This window comes from Oryza glaberrima, chromosome 3 (genome assembly GCF_000147395.1).
Source record: "Oryza glaberrima chromosome 3, OglaRS2, whole genome shotgun sequence".
Classification (NCBI taxonomy): Eukaryota; Viridiplantae; Streptophyta; class Magnoliopsida; order Poales; family Poaceae; genus Oryza; species Oryza glaberrima.
Window position 1 is genome coordinate 3,893,671 of NC_068328.1, and position 20,356 is coordinate 3,914,026.

General features: G+C 44.7%; 4 protein-coding genes across 4 annotated transcripts; 1 reads left to right on the forward strand and 3 right to left on the reverse strand.

The window, feature by feature from the left end:
- Window positions 1-778: 778 nt before the first annotated feature.
- Window positions 779-2,027, reverse strand: LOC127768445 (protein LURP-one-related 6-like). The gene is made up of 3 exons (XM_052294025.1): window positions 1,664-2,027; window positions 1,318-1,560; window positions 779-1,204 (listed from the first exon to the last, which is right to left on the reverse strand). Exons 1-3 carry the CDS (start codon window positions 1,895-1,897, stop codon window positions 1,073-1,075), a joined length of 609 nt encoding a protein of 202 aa, XP_052149985.1. The 5' UTR covers window positions 1,898-2,027; the 3' UTR covers window positions 779-1,072.
- A 4,286-nt stretch (window positions 2,028-6,313) lies between these two features.
- On the forward strand, window positions 6,314-12,963 carry LOC127768443 (probable lipoxygenase 6). Its single transcript, XM_052294023.1, has 9 exons — window positions 6,314-6,957; window positions 7,803-8,089; window positions 8,779-9,016; window positions 9,913-10,236; window positions 10,355-10,440; window positions 10,565-10,672; window positions 10,756-11,060; window positions 11,173-11,439; window positions 11,549-12,963. The coding sequence occupies exons 1-9, from the start codon at window positions 6,585-6,587 to the stop codon at window positions 12,315-12,317; spliced, it is 2,757 nt and encodes a 918-aa protein (XP_052149983.1). The 5' UTR covers window positions 6,314-6,584; the 3' UTR covers window positions 12,318-12,963.
- Window positions 12,964-13,434: 471 nt separating this feature from the next.
- On the reverse strand, window positions 13,435-15,724 carry LOC127767366 (cation/calcium exchanger 4-like). The gene has a single exon (XM_052292682.1). The coding sequence runs from the start codon at window positions 15,533-15,535 to the stop codon at window positions 13,616-13,618; it is 1,920 nt and encodes a 639-aa protein (XP_052148642.1). The 5' UTR covers window positions 15,536-15,724; the 3' UTR covers window positions 13,435-13,615.
- A 3,234-nt stretch (window positions 15,725-18,958) lies between these two features.
- LOC127767367 (uncharacterized) lies at window positions 18,959-20,074 on the reverse strand. Its single transcript, XM_052292683.1, has one exon. The coding sequence runs from the start codon at window positions 19,763-19,765 to the stop codon at window positions 19,340-19,342; it is 426 nt and encodes a 141-aa protein (XP_052148643.1). The 5' UTR covers window positions 19,766-20,074; the 3' UTR covers window positions 18,959-19,339.
- Window positions 20,075-20,356: the final 282 nt, after the last annotated feature.

Here is a 20,356-nt window from a genome sequence, read left to right on the forward strand (position 1 = left end):
TTCACGATCGGCACCGCGCTCGCGCTCGCCGCGGCCTACCTCGCCCTGCTGCTTCTCGCCGCGACCGACAAGATGCTCGGCGCCGACGCCGTCACCGGCTTCTTGTGGGGGGCCGACCTCACCGGCGCGGCGAGCCTTGGATGGTTTGTCTTGACCACGAAAGACACTACTAGGTCTTATATCATTCGTGAGGAAAGACTGGAGGTGGTCAAAATTGGCTAACCGTGCAACTGATCTATTGCATTTTTCACTCCATTGGACATTGTTACTAGTTAAGCAAAAGCAAATTTGCCTTTCATGAAGATTTGTTTGATGAAGTATGTGTTATTACTACTTCTTTCTGATTACATCGAATTATCATTTTTTTTCCAATTACATTAAAATATACAGAAAACCTAGACAACGATATCCCGTTGGAACGAGATACCCTTCTATAAGACAGTACCTATACCTGTTCATAGCACCAGCTGCATGGTACCCGATACCTATAATACTTGTTATCCGGTACCTGTGATATCTAGGACCTGATTCTTGTGATACTCGTGTAAGAGAATAGTTAATATGCTTATCCCGTTGCAACTGGATCCCGTTTTGTAGCAGCCCTCTAAAATATAATATACGTGCACACACCATTACACGCGTACACATCCACGAGTGTACACGCAGCAGCAAAAATATGGGCCGAATGCTGGGCCTGAGCCTACAAAAACTGGGCCGGACCATACTGTAAACCTGCTTGGAACACAAATGAATTCTGCAAAGTAGGAATGGTCTGTTTCTAGCAGAGTATGGAAAACTTTGTGTTTCCACATGGAGAATTCATACAGATATTTGTTTTACAAATAGAAGTTTTCATCTATCAGTAAGGTCTGCAAACTAAGTTACATAGATGTTATTTGTATTTAATTAAGTAAACTTCTCACCAAACCAATTTACAATCTTTACAACATATTGTGTGCTGCTAGTGTATCAACAAAAAGTTAAAATAAGTTATCTAGCAGCATGATTAATAACGAACTAACGCAATTGAAACAAATTTGCTAGTTAATACATTCTTATCCAATGATTGCTATTAACACTTTGTCGATTCCCCATGGATGTTGTCAAGAATGGCAATTACACCAACCACAAACGCCTGGTCATAACCTGGCTGCACCACCACATGGTAGAAGTCCTTACCAGCCAGCATCCCTTTCACTCCAATCTAGTGAAATAAAATACAACAAATGCTTGTAAACATTTTTTACCATATGATATAATTCCATTCCTGATCAAGTTCATTTCAACTCCATTGCCATGACCGAAGAGTTTCATTACCTGTGCTACGACATGGCCTGCTCGGCTCCTGACAGTGCAAGCTCTCTGAGAAAATGACCCGATCACCTCATAATCCCAGTGCCTCTTTCTTCCCTTTGGCTCAACAGCGACCCTGACATCGCCGTTCATGCAGAGCACCGGCTTAGGATCTTGCAAGCTGAAAACCAGCTTGCTGGGTTCACCATAGTCCATGAGATATCCCTTCCACCAATTGTTAATGCTCAACACTTGAACAACTCCTCCCTGAAAAATCAAAAGTTGATCAATCATGCAGTGTTCTGAACATCATGGCATCTACTCAGATTGAAAACATTTCAGGTGAAGTCTAATCTTGAGTTGGTTTCACCTTCTTGTGGATGAAGAGGATGGCAGTGCCATCACCGTCCCTGACGATCAGCTGGCCGCTAGCACCGATGATCCCGCAGCCGTCGACGCTGAAGACGACCCTCTGATCACGGTCGGTGACGACGAACCCGCCGCCGTTCACCGTGGGAGGGCGGCGGCGCACCATCAGCACGGCTTGCGAGCTGCTGCAGAAGATCTTGCTAACAACCGGCGTCAGAGCTGCGTACGCACCCATCTGATACGGTAGCTCTTTCAGTTCTTGGAGCTACGAATACTAGTTGTGATCAACGATGAATTGTTTTTACAATGTAGCTTCTGCTAATGCAGGAAAGGAATAAATAGGGTCATTTGAGTGTACGTGTGTCGCATGACTCATCTGTGCACGGATGATGCATCTGCCTAACCATGGTCTATTGTGAGTTTGTGAGCCAAGCGATTTGGATGAAGTTGCAGAGCTGAAGCAACGTATGGCAAACGACCTGGTGATTTGGTCATGGAAAAGTATGGCAAGTGTACAGGAGGAGCTCATAAAGAATCTTTGAATTCGATTGCTTTGGGCCACCGAACTGCTTTATCATCATCGGATTAAGTGTTTACATTCAATTCATGAAGGTTTATGCCTGATTAAGAGCACAATTATGCTCCAGTCAGGTCGCTTTAATTTTGATGAACGACAGATGGCAACGCTAAGTAGGAAACTTGGCAGGTTTTGGAGATAATCAGATAAACCGACCTGAGCTTATCCTTGTCACAAGTGGTAGCTAATCATGTAATCGTGAGAATATCCAGCCAGCTTTTAATCCTGATTTCATTTTTCCGGCTCTAAACATGGTCATGAATCTTCAGCGCTAAGCAAAAACTCACATGTCACAGTCACCTAAGCAAACTCTCATAGTTTCATTCACATACTATGAATTTTTATTTATATATTTATTTTTATAAAAATACAAAAAATATATATTTGAAATTTGTTTTTAAAAATTATATAAATACACTCCTAGTTCTCTTTGCGAGGGTGTCTTTTAAAAATCGTTGTTCTAGAGGATGAGAAGGGGCCTAAATGTATTTTTTTTATTTGTATAGACACTTTCTGCTGGTTTTAATTACTATAAAAACTATTTTTATAACGCTTATTCGACACTTTAAATAATTTTAAATGAAAAGGTGATAAAGACATGAAGTTTATCTCTATTGGAGATCGTTTGAAATGTAGATATGGGATTTTATGAAAGTAGATTTTAGATTTTTTTTTAACGGATGTTTAGATTCTTAAACAATCTTAAATGAAAAGGTTGTGAACTACAATCCTCGAGCTCTATAATTTGATTTCATCCAACTTCATATGACATAGTAAATTCCATGTGTACCCTTTAAAACTCACTCAAGCTGTGTTCGGAATCATATGTACCTAGCATGCACAGTGCGCACGGACAACGGAGCAGTCCATTAGTGCGTAATTAATTAAGTATTAACTACTTTTTTTCAAAGATGGATCAATATGATTTTTTTAAGCAACTTTCGTATAGAAACTTTTTACAAAAAATACACCGTTTAGCAGTTTGAAAAACATGCGCGCGGAATACGATGGAGAGGGGTTGGAACTCATGGTTCCAAACAAGCCTCAATCTCTTTCATATCCCTGAAATTTACTCAATCATTTCTATACCCCTGAAATTTCAACTTGATCTCTTTCATGCTCTTGCCGTTACATTTTCCTTCATTTCACTATTATTTTTGGTTGCAAATGTCTTTTATGCCCTTGATGATTTAGGTTTGAATATAAGCTTAAAAAACGATTGAAAATTTTGTTTGAGTGCACAATATGTGCATTTTATAAAACTAATAAGACTAAATAATTAGTACAGAAATATTTGACATAAAACAAATGTAATAATTTAAAATCTTTATTTGAATTTTTAATAGGACAATGAATTTTTTTCTATAAAGAGCATTCATTAAAAAAATATCATGAGCATATTGGTAATTCTATCTTTTTATGAATGCTCCTTATTTTTTTAAATTTTTTTTAAAATAAAATAAATACATTTTTTTTATTTCATTATCTAAAAGTAAATTGTCATAAATAATGTATCGCACAACAAACTCATAACTATAATAGTCTCATGCAGTAAACTTTTTCATTTTCAATAATGTAATTCATAAATTTCTATGTTCATCCAAAGGTAAAATGGTCATTTTTATAGAAATTAGACGGTCAACTAACTGACAATTGACAGGAGGGGCATGAAAGAGATCAAAATCAAATTTTGGGGGTAAAAAATAGGGGCATAGAAGGGATCAGCTAAAATTTCAAGTGTATACGAGGGATTTTCTCTATGACATATTTGTAATTAAAAAAATACAAAGTTGACAAGTTATACGGGAAAATTTGCATTTAAGCCTCTTCTCATCCTCCTAGAGAGCGATTTTTTTAAAAAAAAATAAATATCATCTTCCCGGTATTTTAAAACAAATATATATTTCTGTAACTTATTTAATTAATAAATATATAAACAAAAAATTCCACCTACTCTCATGTCACAAGTAGTACAAAAAGCAATCAAATTCTCAAGCCCATGGGCTATAGCTTCAACTCCAAAGGCCTCAAGACTGACGAGCTACTGCCATATGGGCTGGGCTTTTCAGGTGGCCGGCTCGCATTCGCGGCTGGAGAACAGTCAGGTCAAACGAGCTTGGTGCAACCGTGCAACACACAACATGTATTATACCAGATTTTTTTTACCGTTTCAAAGTTTTGCAAAAATATACTCCTCCCGTCCTATAGGAGGAGTATATTTCTATAAAAAATTAAAATAATAATTTATTAAATCTTATAAATAAATAAATAAAATTCTACCACACCACAAGTCCACTACACCAGCTACAACTTTCCCCTATTACAAGTGCTGGTGGACATGGATTGGATTTTGATGCCTGTCCGAGATGGCACCGACAGACACCCGCTCCAATCAGTCCCCCCTCTGATCACTTTCTCCCTTTTTTTTTTCATCAACTCCATGATCGATCCGTCCATTTTGCCCACGTCGTGTTCGTGCATGCGACGGTACGAATAATATATCGCTCTCCTCCTTTGCTGGCTAATGAATGATTTGAGGTCACTGATAAATCGCACATCATGTGTACAGTGGCTTAGCCAAATGATCCATCGCGCTGGCTGAACTGAGCCACAAAAATTAACGGCAGGACGAGTTGAGTTTGGATTGTAATTGTTGTTGCAGGTGAATGGTTACAGTTGAAGAAGAAGCCAGCGTCATGGGGCTCTTGAATTGTGATAGGAGTAGCTTACCAAAACGAAGAATCATCGAGCCCTTAAACACCCTTTTTTTTGCGGGAAAGAGAGAAATTGAACACTTTGAAAGTCTCACCTCGTGAACAATATGTAACACGCAGCAACGTTTCTTGGAAGGTGGCAATGGTGTATGGGTGAATCGCATCGATTCTTCTCTCGTCATACCACTTACATCATAAAAGAACATTTCCTTTTTGACAAAAAAAAGGGTAATCTATCCATCCCAAAATAAATTTATTTTCACTCATTTCACGCATACCTATACAGGAAAAAAAAAAGAATACTCTCACTTTATTAAATGTTAATGCAATTATTTCTCACTTTATATACTTCGACTTAAATGATTACTAAAAATACGTTTAATTTAGGACAAACTGAAGAAGCAAAAAATAAATTTATTACGGGACAAATGAAGAAAAAACACTAAATTAGTGGAGTGATTATAGTATTATGCACAGAGCAGTGACGAACACTGCACTTCTGACAAATATACCCTTTTTAGAGCTCAACAGCAAACAATGAAAACAAAAAGGGAACTTGCCGGAATATAAGTTCACCAACCCTTTTGCTCCACGCTATAATTCGCCCTTTTTTTTCTGACATTTAACACTAATAAATGATATAACTACCCTAAGACCAGATCTAAGAAAATACAATATCCTAAGACTTCTCTGAAACTTCGGCTGAACAGAAACCATGGGCAGGTTCAAGTTCAACTATCATGGTCAGTCACAGGCACGTGGGTTATTGTACATTTCGCCGTACATAATGCCAACTCATAAACACTTAGAAATCGTCTCTCCTAAGATCTATGTGAAGAGTTTCTAAGAACTGTAGTTTTTCATGGAGAAAAATCCAAGGGTCTTTCAGCCATTTGCACAAGGTGGTGGGCTAGCTGACCTAGATTTAAAGTCTCTCACATTCTACTTATTTGATAGATCATTTCCTAATATTTACGTTATTTTAACTGTAGCTTCTCATATAATCTCTAGTTTCTCAAACTGTTTAGATTGTTACCTAAATTCTGAAAATTTATAGTTGTAGAATATAGAAAATAAACTAGAAATTTTCAGTTTTTCTAAATTCTTAAAAACTAACTACCAATTAGTAAATTATTGTAATCTTCTAATTCCCGGACAGGGTCCTAGTCTCGTGCCGCCCTGCACAAAGACAAACAAAAATTACCAATTAGTAAATTATTGTAATCTTCTAATTCCCGGACAGGGTCCTAGTCTCGTGCCGCCCTGCACAAAGACAAACAAAAATTCTTGAGAAACCCAAGTGTTTCAGTCATCCGGCCAGCCAGCGAAACCATCCAAAACTTCCTTGTAAAAACGCCCATGTCGCCCATGACTTCCACCCATAGCACGAGCTGACTGCAAAATATAAAAATCCGGCAACACTGACACAGCCACAAGACGCGACACCTCCCCTGAATGAATGAGTGAATCCTACTAGGCCAGCACTGCTGCTGCCTGCTGCTCCCAACTCGACGACGCCAACCACCTCGCCTCGCTTAGCTCCCACCTAAACAGTAAGAGCACACAGCCCAAACCGGCGGGAGATCCGAAGCGCAGCCAAGAACGCATCACTGTCCTCTTCGTCTTCGTGCATGGAGTTGACCGGCCTGACGCGGGCGGCGGCGGCGGCCACCGTGACGCCGCCGGCGCCGCGCCGGGGATGGGGCGAGCTCCGGTTCGCGCCGCTGCTGCCCGGCGAGCGGCATGGGAGGAGGAAGGTGGTGGTGGCGGCCATCAGCGAGGAGGTGCCGCGGCTGGCGGCGTCGCCGTCGTCGGGGATCAAGGGCGGCGGGGCCGGGGAGAGGCGGCCGGCGCCGGAGAAGGTGGCGCTGCGGGCGGCGCTGACGGTGCGGCGGAAGCAGAAGGAGGACATCAAGGAGGCGGTGGCCGGACACCTCGACGCGCTCTGGGACATGGTCGGCCGGAATGTCGTGCTCGAGCTCATCAGCACCAAGATCCACCCAAGTAAGAAGAATCAAGCAAAGCACTCCATTTTCTTGGGAGTAAGCTTTTAAGCTAGCACCTCGCCGAGTTGACTTCAAATCTCACCTTTATTCGAGCTGTTTATTTTAGTTCTTCTTTTTTTGGATAAAGTTTAAGCTTGTTTTGATCGTTTTTCTACTTTACTGGGAGCTGGAAATGCAAAGTTGCTAGTACCTTTTTTTGGCTTCAGCTCCGTTTGCTCCTCATGGTCCTGGGTAGGTAGCAGATGGCAGTCAGGGGATTCTGATTAGATGCAGATGATCACCAGATCTTTATAATTTATAATGGAGTTAGTATAATGAGAGCATGGAGATGGAGAGCATGTGTCCGTTGCATTAGGATATTCACACTGCATTTTTTCCAACTACCTTTTCATGCTTACAAAAGAGTATCCAAGCAATTGGAGCTACTCTATATACTTTTTAAACACTGACATCTTTCAGAAAACTAGAAAAATCCCAAAGATTTGCAAGTTGGAGAAAGGAAATAAATGGAATGGTTATTTTAACAGAGCTTTCTTTCTACCTTTAAATCCAAAGCGCCCACCGGAATCTTCAGAGTACTTCAATGCAGAGCCTCCCCTTTTCATGATCACATCAGAATTTTTTGCCCCTTTAGAAAAAAAAAAGCATCAGAACATTTCGTGACTAAATGGATCATAACTGTGCACGCAAGTAAATATCTTTCCCTTGTCTCCATGATCCGCGAAAGTTCTTGTCCCTTTCTTGTCAATTTTTACATGTCTCCAAATTTGACTTGCCTTGCCAACTTTCCCAGCTCTGACTGAGTTGTTGCTGCTGCTGATGATGATGATGAATCTTTCACAGGGACCAAGAAGCCGATGCAGAGTGGCCGTGTGTCCATCAAGGACTGGTGCCAGAAGAGGGGAGCCAAGGGCGACCACGTCGTGTACACGGCCGAGTTCACGGTGGACGCCGACTTCGGCGAGCCGGGCGCCATCGCCGTGGCCAACCGGCACAACAGGGAGTTCTTCCTGGAGAGCATCGTCGTCGAGGGCGGCGGCCTGCCGTGCGGGCCTGTGCACTTCGCCTGCAACTCCTGGGTGCAGTCCACCAGAGAGCTGCCAACAAAGAGGGTGTTCTTCAGCAACAAGGTACTCTGAACATTCCGTTCAATTATTTTTCTTTGGTCCAAGGAAAAAAAAAACGTGTTTTGAGGCTGTGATATTATCATGGCTAGGTGATCCTTACAGTAGTCATGTTCCAGTTAATAGTGATATTAGTCACTAAGCTGGTTGTGCATCATTGTCTGTGATGGTGATTGGGGAAAGAAGGCCATTAACTACAAAACGAGGTGGCAGGCCAGCCTAAAGGCATGATTTTTAGAGTTACTGCTAGTGTGTCATTGTCAAAAACCCGATTATTTGGCATGATTTTTATTGAGTTATGTCATGTCCAAATGTTGTTTAATTTCTCAGCTTTTAGATGGGTCATAGGCCTGTCAGTAGAACGTATCTATGGCCTGTCCGAGAACGATCTTTTGGCACTAGGTTAAATGAACTGAGTGGGGCACCAATGCTTTATGCATCTTCATGTGTATAATGCGGTGTGGTTTTTCCAGCACTTTCAAACAGGACTGTCAATTCTTTACATTTTGCTCCAAAGGAAGTCAAGACAACTATAAAAGGATTTAGGTTAGGTTGTGATCCCACTTGGCTGTTTTTTGGCCTTCAAATGGTGACTTGATTTCTTTGATGAGAAAGTGATAACAATTCTAAAAAAAATATTCACTTGAAGATTATGTAATTCAGATTTCTGATAATATATGAATGGTCTCATGCAGCCATATTTACCTTCTGAAACACCTCCCGGGCTTAGAGAACTAAGGGAGAAGGAACTTAAAGACCTAAGAGGAGATGGCACAGGTGTTCGGAAATTATCTGACAGAATATATGATTATGCCACATATAATGATTTGGGAAATCCAGATAAGGGGAAGGAATTCATCAGGCCGATCCTTGGAGGAGAGAAGATACCTTACCCACGGCGTTGCCGGACTGGTCGCCCGCCAACGGATACCAGTAAGTTCTGTTTGCACACGATCCTTAGCGGATTATAGAGAAGGGAATTGGGTAAAAGGCAGAAAGGTGCGTGTTATTTTCCAACTATAACTAGCACGAAGCTTGTGCATGTCCAATTCCATTTTGATCAAAGACCAGGTCACTTTCAGATGTGATAGCTTGCCCCTTCAATAAACAATCCTTCACCACGTGGTTTGATTCCTTGATGGTGCCAGGATTTGACAAAAGAATATGTAACTTTTAACTTCTGAATAACGCTTGACTTTATGCAAGACCTAGAAGTCATATCTATCCATAAGCAGGCAAAAATCTATGGCGTACACTCCAATGGGGAAAAAATACCGAGAATTGCCTAATTGAAACAGAAAAGAGCAGCTCAAGAGTATCAGATTAGGATCATGGCAATTTCTTCTGGGTGAAGAGTCTTGTCAGGTACTGAGTATTGCCAATAGTTAGGCTGAAAGTATATGACATATATGCCCATTAACAACCGGGACCAATAGAACTATAGACCTTATGGATGGCCTTTTCTATATTGTTTAGTCTTTGGAATGGTGTTCTTGGACTCTAGCCACAGTACCGAATACAAACTGGCCATGCAAGTCCTAGTGAATATTAAACTAATCAATATAATTTGACATTATCCCTAGCAATTATTAGACTCTCAGGACTCCCTGTAGGATTGTTGCTGTAATGTGTTTCTGGATTACTCGGAACAAGTTTTTTTTTTTTTACGAGGGTGCTAAGTGGTTAATTATTACTTCTATTTGTGTCATCAACCATGCACTTCACTATAAAGTTTAAAGTGGTCCAACGAATGCTTCCAGATAAATTTTGGAATTTCACCTAATCAAACAGTTAAAATGTAGAATTAACTTTATGCTTTACCTGTGTAGACATGCTAGCAGAGAGCAGAGTAGAGAAGCCGCATCCAATATATGTTCCCCGCGATGAGGCATTTGAGGAGCTGAAGCAGGGTGCCTTCTCATCAGGGAGGCTCCGGGCAGTACTTCACACATTGATCCCATCGCTGATTGCATCCATCTCAGCTGAGACCCACAATTTCCAAGGCTTCCACCACATCGACAACCTCTATAAGGAGGGCCTCAGGCTGAAGCTGGGCCTGCAAGAACACCTGTTCCAGAAGATACCACTTGTTCAGAAGATTCAAGAGTCGAGCGAAGGGATGCTTCGTTACGACACTCCTAGCATTCTTTCTAGTAAGCAATGATCATTAATTCGTTTTTTTACCTCAAGCTGATTTGCCAGCAGAAAAAGTTTCTTCGAATTCAAGAACCCTTAAGAATCACCACTAACAATGTCTCCCTCATTCTGCAGAGGACAAGTTTGCATGGCTCCGTGACGATGAGTTTGCTAGGCAGGCTGTTGCAGGAATAAACCCAGTTAACATTGAGCGGCTGCAGGTAATAAGATGAAATCATGATCCTCAGCTCAGTCACAGAAATTTGTTTTTAATGTTGATCAACATCTGTAATCCATAACCTGATTTTTGGTAAAAACTTAACTGAGATAATTGCCTGGAAATAGGTTTTCCCACCAGTGAGCAAGCTGGATCCTGCAATCTATGGACCACCAGAATCATCAATTACTGAAACACACATAGCTGGACATCTCAACGGACTCACAGTACAACAGGTACCATCATTTTGATGAGGTCTTAAATCATGTCCAGTAGTGTCCCCATGGTTATTCTTTCTGATCACATGTCACAATTGAAGGCAATGGACGAAGCAAAGCTGTTCATAGTGGACTACCATGACGCATACCTGCCATTCTTGGACCGGATCAATGCGATAGATGGACGGAAAGCATATGCGACCCGAACAATCTTCTTCCTGACAGAAGCTGGCACACTGAAACCGATCGCTATCGAGCTTAGTCTTCCTCCAGCCAAGCCAGGGGAGCCTCGGCCAAGCAAGGTCCTGACGCCTCCCTATGATGCTACCTCGAATTGGCTCTGGATGCTTGCCAAGGCCCATGTCAGCTCCAACGATGCTGGTGTCCATCAGCTGGTCAATCACTGGTAAAAAAAAAAAGAACAAACATGCCATAATGTTGTCACTGCTGCCTTGACAAGAACACCAAATTGTCAGGTAACTTCTGAACATTGTGACTAACCGGGTCCTCTCTTTCAGGCTGAGGACGCATGCAACAATGGAGCCGTTCATCCTGGCGGCGCACCGGCATATGAGCGCAATGCACCCCATCTTCAAGCTCCTGCACCCGCACATGCGGTACACACTCGAGATCAACGCGCTTGCACGGCAGAGCCTCATCAACGCCGACGGAGTGATCGAGTCCTGCTTCACCCCCGGCCCTGTCTCCGGCGAGATCAGCGCTGCTTACTACCGTAACCACTGGCGGTTCGACCTGGAGGGCCTCCCTTCCGACCTCATCCGCAGGCAATGCCCTCTCCTCCCCATCACCATCCATCATCTGATTCTGAACAAACGACGAAGCTTTTGTACTTTCTTGGTCACTGACATTGCCTGATTCGTCTGCAATTCTCAGGGGAGTTGCTGTGGAGGACGCGACGCAGCCCCATGGCGTCAGGCTTCTCATCGAGGACTACCCATACGCGAATGATGGGCTCCTGCTCTGGTCGGCAATTCGAAGCTGGGTGGAGTCCTACGTGCAGCTCTACTACCCGGACGCCGGGACGGTGCAGTGCGATCTTGAGCTGCAGGGGTGGTACCACGAGTCGATCCATGTCGGGCACGGCGACCTCCGGCACGCGCCGTGGTGGCCGCCGCTCTCCACGCCGGCGGACCTGGCGTCCATCCTGACGACGCTGGTCTGGCTCGCGTCGGCGCAGCACGCGGCGCTCAACTTCGGGCAGTACCCGCTGGGCGGGTACGTCCCGAACCGGCCGCCGCTGATACGGCGGCTGCTGCCGGACCTGGAGCGCGACGCGGCGGAGTACGCCGCGTTCCTCGCCGACCCGCACCGCTTCTTCCTGAACGCGATGCCCGGGGTGCTGGAGGCGACCAAGTTCATGGCGGTGGTGGACACGCTGTCGACGCACTCGCCCGACGAGGAGTACCTCGGCGAGGGGCGGGACGAGGGCGGCGTGCCGTGGACGGCGGACGAGGCGGCCGTGGCGGCGCACGGCATGTTCGCGGCCGATGTGCGACGCGCCGAGGAGACCATCGAGAGGCGGAACGCCGACCACGGCCGGAAGAACCGGTGCGGCGCCGGGGTGCTGCCGTACGAACTGCTGGCGCCCAGCTCGCCGCCGGGGGTCACCTGCCGCGGCGTGCCCAACAGCATCTCCATCTGATCTGGCGACATTGCCGATCCATTCATTCCTCTTTGTGTTCTGGATCAATAATTTTAGTAAAATGAATATGAAATAGGAGTATTAATCAGTATCCGTACCCAAACGAAACCAAACCCTCGCTTCTCCACCGCTCCAGTGCCGCAGCCCTCGCCGGAGTTCGGTGACTGGGGGCCTCCGAACTCCGGGACCTGCAGACGACGACATCCTACGCAGCCTTGTCCCCGCCTCTGCTCACCGGCGACGATCACCTCGCGCCCATTCAGGGACCATGTTAGAAAACAACAGTGTTGTGGTGACAGACTTCTCAGATGATGATAGCAATTGTGAATGTTCTGTAAAAAAGGAAGAAGATTGTGAGAGTGTAAGAACGAGAGCAAAATGGGCTTTTCAGCATCTATTCAGTTTGCAATGTTGAGGTGAAGGCAATGCCTTACTGATCTTGCAATTATGCTCTGCGCCACTGAACTTTGCTTGCTCATAGTCATACCTCGTAGTTGCTGAACATCTCAAGGCGTCACGGCGTCGAAATCGTTTGCAACACCTGCAGGTTGTTTGGAGATCTTACCGCATTTGACGGCTCCATTGTTTGGCTTATAATGGTATATTTGTAAACAATAAGTAATTTGTGAATAAAATTTTTTATATATGTATTCTTAGCGACCTAAAAGTAAAGGCTGAAAAATAAACTTCGATTAAAAAAGGTCAAAATCACCTTCAAATTATAGGTTGAAAGTTCAAATTTTGACTGATAAGCATAAGCGAAAAGATGAGGCCTGAAAATGTGAAACATGGCAAAGACCTGCTGATAAGAATAGAGTGAGCTTGCACGGGTACAAGTTCAGAAACGACCTGAAGATCAATATTTCCTTCAGAAAGGCCTTTCCCTTGTCAAGTAGGAACAGGTGCCAAGCCAGAAATGCCCTGCCTTTTAAGACTGAACTCTAGAAGCAGTTTCCACTAAATGATGTGTTGAGACACTGCCTGCCTTGAAGACTTGAACTCTTGATAACAGGTTGCTAATTTTCTTCACAAAGTCCATCAATGTACAAAGTAAAGGGACACAAAAGTAGGGCTTATAGCATGAGAAAACTAAAAATTTAGTACTACACAGAAGATAAGCTACCTGAACAAAGATTACACACTGGAAAAGTGTCATATCAGCACATTCACAACTTGTAACACCCAACAACAGATAAGAACACGTGTGATTCCATTTCATTTGTATAAAGACAGGCATGGATAGGCAATTTTATGCATATCAACATCTCTTCTTCTTGTTTTACAACAGGATTATGCAACTAACTCAAGCCAGGCAATGGCAATATCCCCATTGCATTGCTTACCCTAATAAAAAGAAAAACTGAGTAAAGGGCAATGAGACCAACTCCAAGTATCTTGTTAGGCTGCATGCCACCCCGTGGCAGCATAACAAGAGCCCAGATCAATCCACCAACGAGGAAGCTCATTGTGTAAATGAGAGAGCTGTCTTGAGGAAGAACATAAGAGTTTGGTGCTGTTGACCAAGCTCCAAGCAGCATCGATATTCCCAATCCAGCAAGTGTATTGAACATAGGTCCTGCATAGCATCCAGACATGGCGATCTGCACACCATCTCCTCCATTCATTGCCAAGGCAACATTTGACATTAAGTCACCCATCGAATTACCCCATGCTAACACAGTTAACCCAAGAATTGAAGGATTGATCCCCAATATCACTCCAAAAGCAACTAAAAGTGCAACCAGTTCATTGGCAATGATGTAGAACCAGATAATGCTCATCACAAACCCTCCCAACACCCATGGGAATAAAAATCTCCGTGGAGGTCGTTCATGGTCAGTGAACATGAAAGCGAGAGAAGCAAGTGCCATCCCAGAAATACCAGCTATCACATATGCTGCTATGTGAGCCTTAGTGGATACCCCATCTTGACCGCTCCAAAGAAATGCCAGCAGAACAGGCGCCAAGCCAGCACTAGCAACAGCATATTCTTTCGACCACCGGTCTTCCTCAACTATTGGAATTGTCAACCTTCTTGGTATCGTCAAGGGGAGCTCCAAAAACAAGAACAGCTTGGAGAAGCTAACTGTGGAATTATCCACTTCTTCATCACTCCAACCCCATAGCGGCCTGGAACTGTCAGGTGAACCACCTCTGATCCCATGATTTGAGTAAATGGCCACATGAGAAGCCCACATCCACTGAGGCAAGGATGTGTTTATTTGAGCCACGTCACCATCTGATTCCTCCTCAAGAAGTGAACTGTACACGGACTCATCATCTTCTGTTCCTTGTGCAAAGATACTCCCTCTCACAGGCAGCAGTGGTGTGACCACATCAAACTTAAGCCTCCGTGCATGCTTCCTCAATACCTCATTTGCAGCCACCACAAACGCATAAACCACATAAATCAACACAAACATAATCGCTCCCCAAACGGTCACCTTCCCAACAATCAAAATAATCGACAGTGCTACTAGAGTCATCAGAAAGAACCCAACATCCCTCACAAAGCATCTTCTATCAATCTGCACATTCTTCTCCGCCACGCACAATGACACAGCTCCGACAACAACACAAGTCACAAAGACCGCTCCGCCCAACACACTGTTCAGCCCAACATCACCAGCGCCGGTCCCCATAAACGCGGCAATACTCGCAAACACATCAGGCGCGCCATTTCCAAAGGGGAGCAATGTCACTCCGGCCACGGTCGGCGGGAGCCGTAGCAGCGCGGACATCTTCTCAAGGCTGCAGCAGAAGTAATCCGCGGCCGTGTTCCCAAGCATGTAGAACAGAGCCGCTAGGCACACACCGAGCACCGCATAGCCGAGCACCCTGAACCTCTCGCACCGGCAGTAGAAGAAGCCCATGTAGTCGACGAACCCGCCGGAGCTACACTGCGGGTGCGCCCGGAGGAACTCGCACTGGGACCCGAACCCCTCGTGCCGCGCTACCCCGGCGCACGCCACGGAGGGATCCACCGGCGGCTGCTCGCCGTTCAGCTCCCCGATCTCCGACAGGTTGGACGCGGGGCTGATAGGATCGGCATCGGAGAGGAATCTACGGTGCCCCGTATGCGAATCGAAGCTCAATACCCGTGGAGACCGCACCAAGCTCCCGCCGGAGCGGCTGTAGAGCAGGAAGAGGAACAGCACGAGGGAGGCGGCGGCGAGGGGCCGAATCCGGCGAGGATGCGGTCCCGCCGACGAGATCATCTCCGGCGAGGTCAGTGCCTAGGGTTTCCGGGGACGGGCATGCCGAATTTGGGGGTGGCAGCGAGTGATTCGGGCGGAGGGGAGGGGTTTCGTGGGGCGCGGGTCGTCGGGGTTAGGGTTTGCCTGCTCGGAGGATTGGAAGGTGCGGTTTGGGAATTGCGAGACGGAGTTGACGACTCGAGGAGGAAGGAGGCGAACGCGGCTTCGGTTACCTTTGCTTGCTGGGTTGGACACCGCGCGAGTTGCTCTAATGGGCCGTATGTAACCATGCTTGGATTGGGCTGATCATATGCTCGGGGATTAAGTTTACCTTATGTCCCTTAATTAGTTGTTGAGTTTGAAATTCGTCCCTGAACCGCCCGTCTCTCAACTTATACAACTGGGTCACATTTGGTTCCAAGACAATATTCATCATAGTTTTAGCTGATGTGGCGACTGAGATAGCGTGGGACCTATATGTCAGATTATTTCAATCTTAAAAAAAATTGATGAACCTCACATGTCAATGATAAACTCCCTCCTTCGTTAGCTCAGCTTTGGAAATGAGGCCTTCTAGTGAAGCCTACTCAATGGGTTGTGTTGTTCTTACCCTTGATAGTATGATGTAAATTCGAGTTAAGTTTGATTATTTCAACGAAATTATTTTTTTAAATAAAACAAAACCATAATAAACAAAAAGAACACAGGATTATGAAACAAGTAAAATGTAGAGGCTGTGAGGGCTACCTCAAATCCTACTAATTGAAGAAAAGCCACATGAGTGACTATTTGGATGAAGCACACGAAAACAGACACAAACTATAGAGAAATAGGCAGGGGTTTTTTTTTCAAGACGTTAGGTATTATGTTAAATTTTTTCCCAAATACCTATATATTTACTATTCCTTCGATCAAAGGGCCTTAGTGGAAAGCTTTCCATATGATTGAATTCCTTCAAAAATTTTAAAACCCTTTGTTCCAAAGGAGCCCGAGGTGTCTTTATTATTTATTAGGAAAAGAAAAACACTGTAATGACAAACCAGTCTACCTAACCTACCCCAGAAGGCCAGGAGAGTTGCAGCCTGCTGACAGCTCGCCAACAGGCTCCGCTCCGCCATCTAGGACCTTCTGGAAGATTCTGCGGTTCTGCCCATGGTGCCAAGGAAAGATATTTCTTTGGTTTCAAGGTCCTACTTAAATTTCAAGTGGCTGTCCATGTTCTCATAAATCTAATCAGACAAGTTGCAAGAGGGGCTCTATCAATGCAGCTCAACCTGATACATAAACACCAACGCAAGCTGCTTTCTTCTCCTGGCAAAGAAAAGAACACTTGTGATCACTGACAAACTGCCTTCTCCTTTTTGCACATAATTAATCCTCTCATGTTTTTGGAACATACCTCTCCAAAAAAATAAGGTTATATGCCATGTCACAGCACATCCATATGATTAATACAGTTATTATTAGAAATGGGAGTGTGTGGTTTCAATTATGAGTTACCATGTTCAATTCTTAACATGTTTATAATTTCTTCTTTAAAAAATGTTTGGAGGGATATCTCTCCCTTCAAATCTCTTTTTTTTAATACAGGGCTGATTTGGTTTGAGGTCTAAATTAGGCTTACCAATATTTGTCAATTTCAATAGTGTTTAGTGTCTATTTGGTTTGAAGACAAATTTTGGCATGCATAAGAAAATAGGCCGTTTCAATGATGAACTTAGGCTATTTTGGCTTCAATCCAAACATAACTTTACCTTGCCAAAATTAGTCATGCCAAAATTTAGCATTGACAAAATTTGGTAAGGTCTATTTAGATCACAAACCAAACCAACCCACAGTTATTATCAGGTAATTTTGCCAAAGTGTCCAACGCGGCCGACGCATTAGCTCACGCTCTGATGAATAATTTAGGTAACAAAGCCGTCAAAAGGTGAGGAGATCCATCATGAGGAGCACAACGCGAATATGCCAGGAACACTATGCAAGAGCAGGGAAGAATCTGGGCATGATAAGATCGATCGAAAGCTACACAAAAAAATTGGTTTTTAATCCAGCGTGGTCCAGCTTCCTGATGGAACTGGCGCTATAAATTATTATCAGGTCAAGAACAAAAACATGTACGGGAAAGGCATTGTAAATTCGGGGTTGGATTAAAAAGTTCAGAAAAAGAAATAGTGGGAAATTTCGGCCGGCCATATCATGAATGAACTCCACCAAGTATACACTTGTGTAGTGCTTGACAAAGAAGCGATGATGATTGGTACTGCAACGAGTCGATCTCATGTCAGTAATTCGTGATAAATCACACTTGTAAGTTATAACTGAACTAATTACAGTGGATTTGTGCAATTTACTTTAGTTGAAAGGTTTAAACTGTTTTCAGATTTTCGTAGACTTGATGAGCAGCAAATTGTAGAGCTACATATATGCCGACTAAACAGTGGCTTAGTACATCGTATTATTCATATCCGACAGTTTATCAACACTCAATTGCATGCATGTGCGTGTGATGGTGACTTCTTTGATTATGGGACCAAACCAAACCCCTCAAACACTCACTAAAATCACAGAATTTGATTCCTCGTGTCGGCTAAGTGACGATTTTTTTAAAACAAAATTATGGGGGGAGAAATCATGGAGCGTTGATTAGGGATGGTTTTGAGGTTCATTTTGGAGCATGTGAAGATCAGCATCACGACTGGGCTGATTATCGCTCCATCCAACCCCACCAAACCTTGGAAGATTTGGCATCTGTTCCAGCCAATCAGCGACCCTGGAATCAACATCAGACGCCCTTAAAAAATTTCAAGTTGCAATTAATGAACGGCGTTTCCAATCCATTGCAAGCTTGATCCTCATGTTTTTATAATAAAAAGGGTCATTCTTGAGTTCATTTTCATTTCAAGCAAAAGTTGACTTTGCTAGTTTAAACCTCTTTCTGTATTCAGGCTGAAGAAATGATAGAGGAACATGGCTCTGGTTTCCCCTGCAGGCCAACAGATAAGAACAAATCTTGCTTGAAATTGAATCACTAGTGTAGGATATATTTTTGTATTCTGTAACTTGCCTCGGTTTTCAGCCTTTCAGGTTGGTTTTGGTATTGGTCTTTTGCTTTGCTTCACTGCTCAAACACCTGCAAGTTGAATTTTTTGCACTAATGATATTCTGTATGGTGAAAAACTTATTATATATCCAACCTGCACCTAACTGTATAATTGGGCAAAGGTTCTACTCGTGCGATGTGATGTGAAAAATGTGCAAAATACAGCGTAAAAGCTCGTAAAAGGTGAGAATATATAGCTAGTGTTAAGATGCTCCAGCTAGAGCAGCTTGCTTCTGAGTCACATTATGCTTGAATTTGACAGAGCTCCAACAATTATGTCTCAGAGTCCAACCAAAACCAAGAAACTGTACAATGTGCTCAGTTCTTTTATGCTTCCTATCTTAGCCGAAATGGACAGAATCTTTGATCTCCCAATGCTCTTGTCATGGCAAGCATAAGCATAACACAAAGATGAAAAAAAAATGTCAAAATTGGATTGAGCAGCATGAACAGAGAAAAATGGAATTCTTTTTTCCACCTTAGCTCTCAATCTCTCATTGTCCTCCAGAATGTTGTTTCCCATTCCTTCACAGTTACACAAAGCTGGAGAACTTGCAGGATTTTGCGTACAAATTGAGCACGTAATTATTGCGAGCTAAATATAATCAAGCTAGGAAAATTAAGCAGCAATTAAGGTAGAGAGATTCAAATTAAAAGAGAAAGAGGCTAGGACTAGCTATAGCTAGCGCCATGGGAGAGCAACAGATCTTCGATGTGTCGTCTCAGGCGTCATGGAACTCCAGCACCACCACGGCCTTGGCCTTCTCCTTCCTGCCGCCCTCGCCGGCGCCGCGGAGCAGCCGCCGCACCGCCGCGATGAGCCGCTCCGCCGCGGCGGGGGACCTGCAGCCGAGCGCGCGGCAGAAGGCGGCGTGCCTCGCGATCGCCGCCTCCACCTCCACCACCACCGACCCGTCGTCCCCGGCGCCGCCCCCGGCAGCGGCGAGCTCCTCCCCCACCGCCTCGCCGCACAGGCCGCACAGCCACCGCCCGCCGTACCGCGCCCGCACGCCCGCCGCGTACGTCGGCGTGCACTCCTCCCTCAGCCCGCAGCACGCGCACTCCGCCCATTCCACCTCCACCACCGCCGCCACCACAACGCCCGGATTAACCTCCTGCCCAGCCGCCGCCGCCGCCGCCGCCGACATATCCCAAAAAAACTTCCGACCGATCCCTATATCCAGCGAAAGAAGCTGCAACCCGTAGAACACACCACTAGATGATCGGATCGGATATACCGCCGGTGCTATTCGCCGGCGGCGAGGAGGAGAGGTGGCTCGTCCATGGATGAGGAGGAGGAGGTGGTGGTGGTGGTTCTTGGGCAAGCGAGGCCCGGTTGGTGCAGCGGCTGGTAGTGCGAGGCGCGCGCGTCTTTTGTATGCGACGAGGAGGAGGAGGAGGAGGAGCAATGCGTGCGAGTGTGGGCAACAATGGCGGGAGAGGAGGTGGTGGGGTGGGGCCCACGAGCAAATTAATCATTGAGGTTGGGATTTTCATCTTTGATTAATGGTTTGATGTGGTAAGCTTGACACTTTGGCTTTTGCTGAGCTGGCAGTGACTCAGTGACTCGCCCAGTGAGCTGCCAGTGACGTCGACGTTGTAGTGGTGGCACGATCTTGATCTTGCGAGCTTTGTGATTGTGTTTAGCTAAGCAGATCGGTTTGTGGTTTTAAAACAACCGCTAATTCCACGGGTTTAAGTGAGCTACTACTCGTACTACTTGCTAGCTGGAAAAGGGC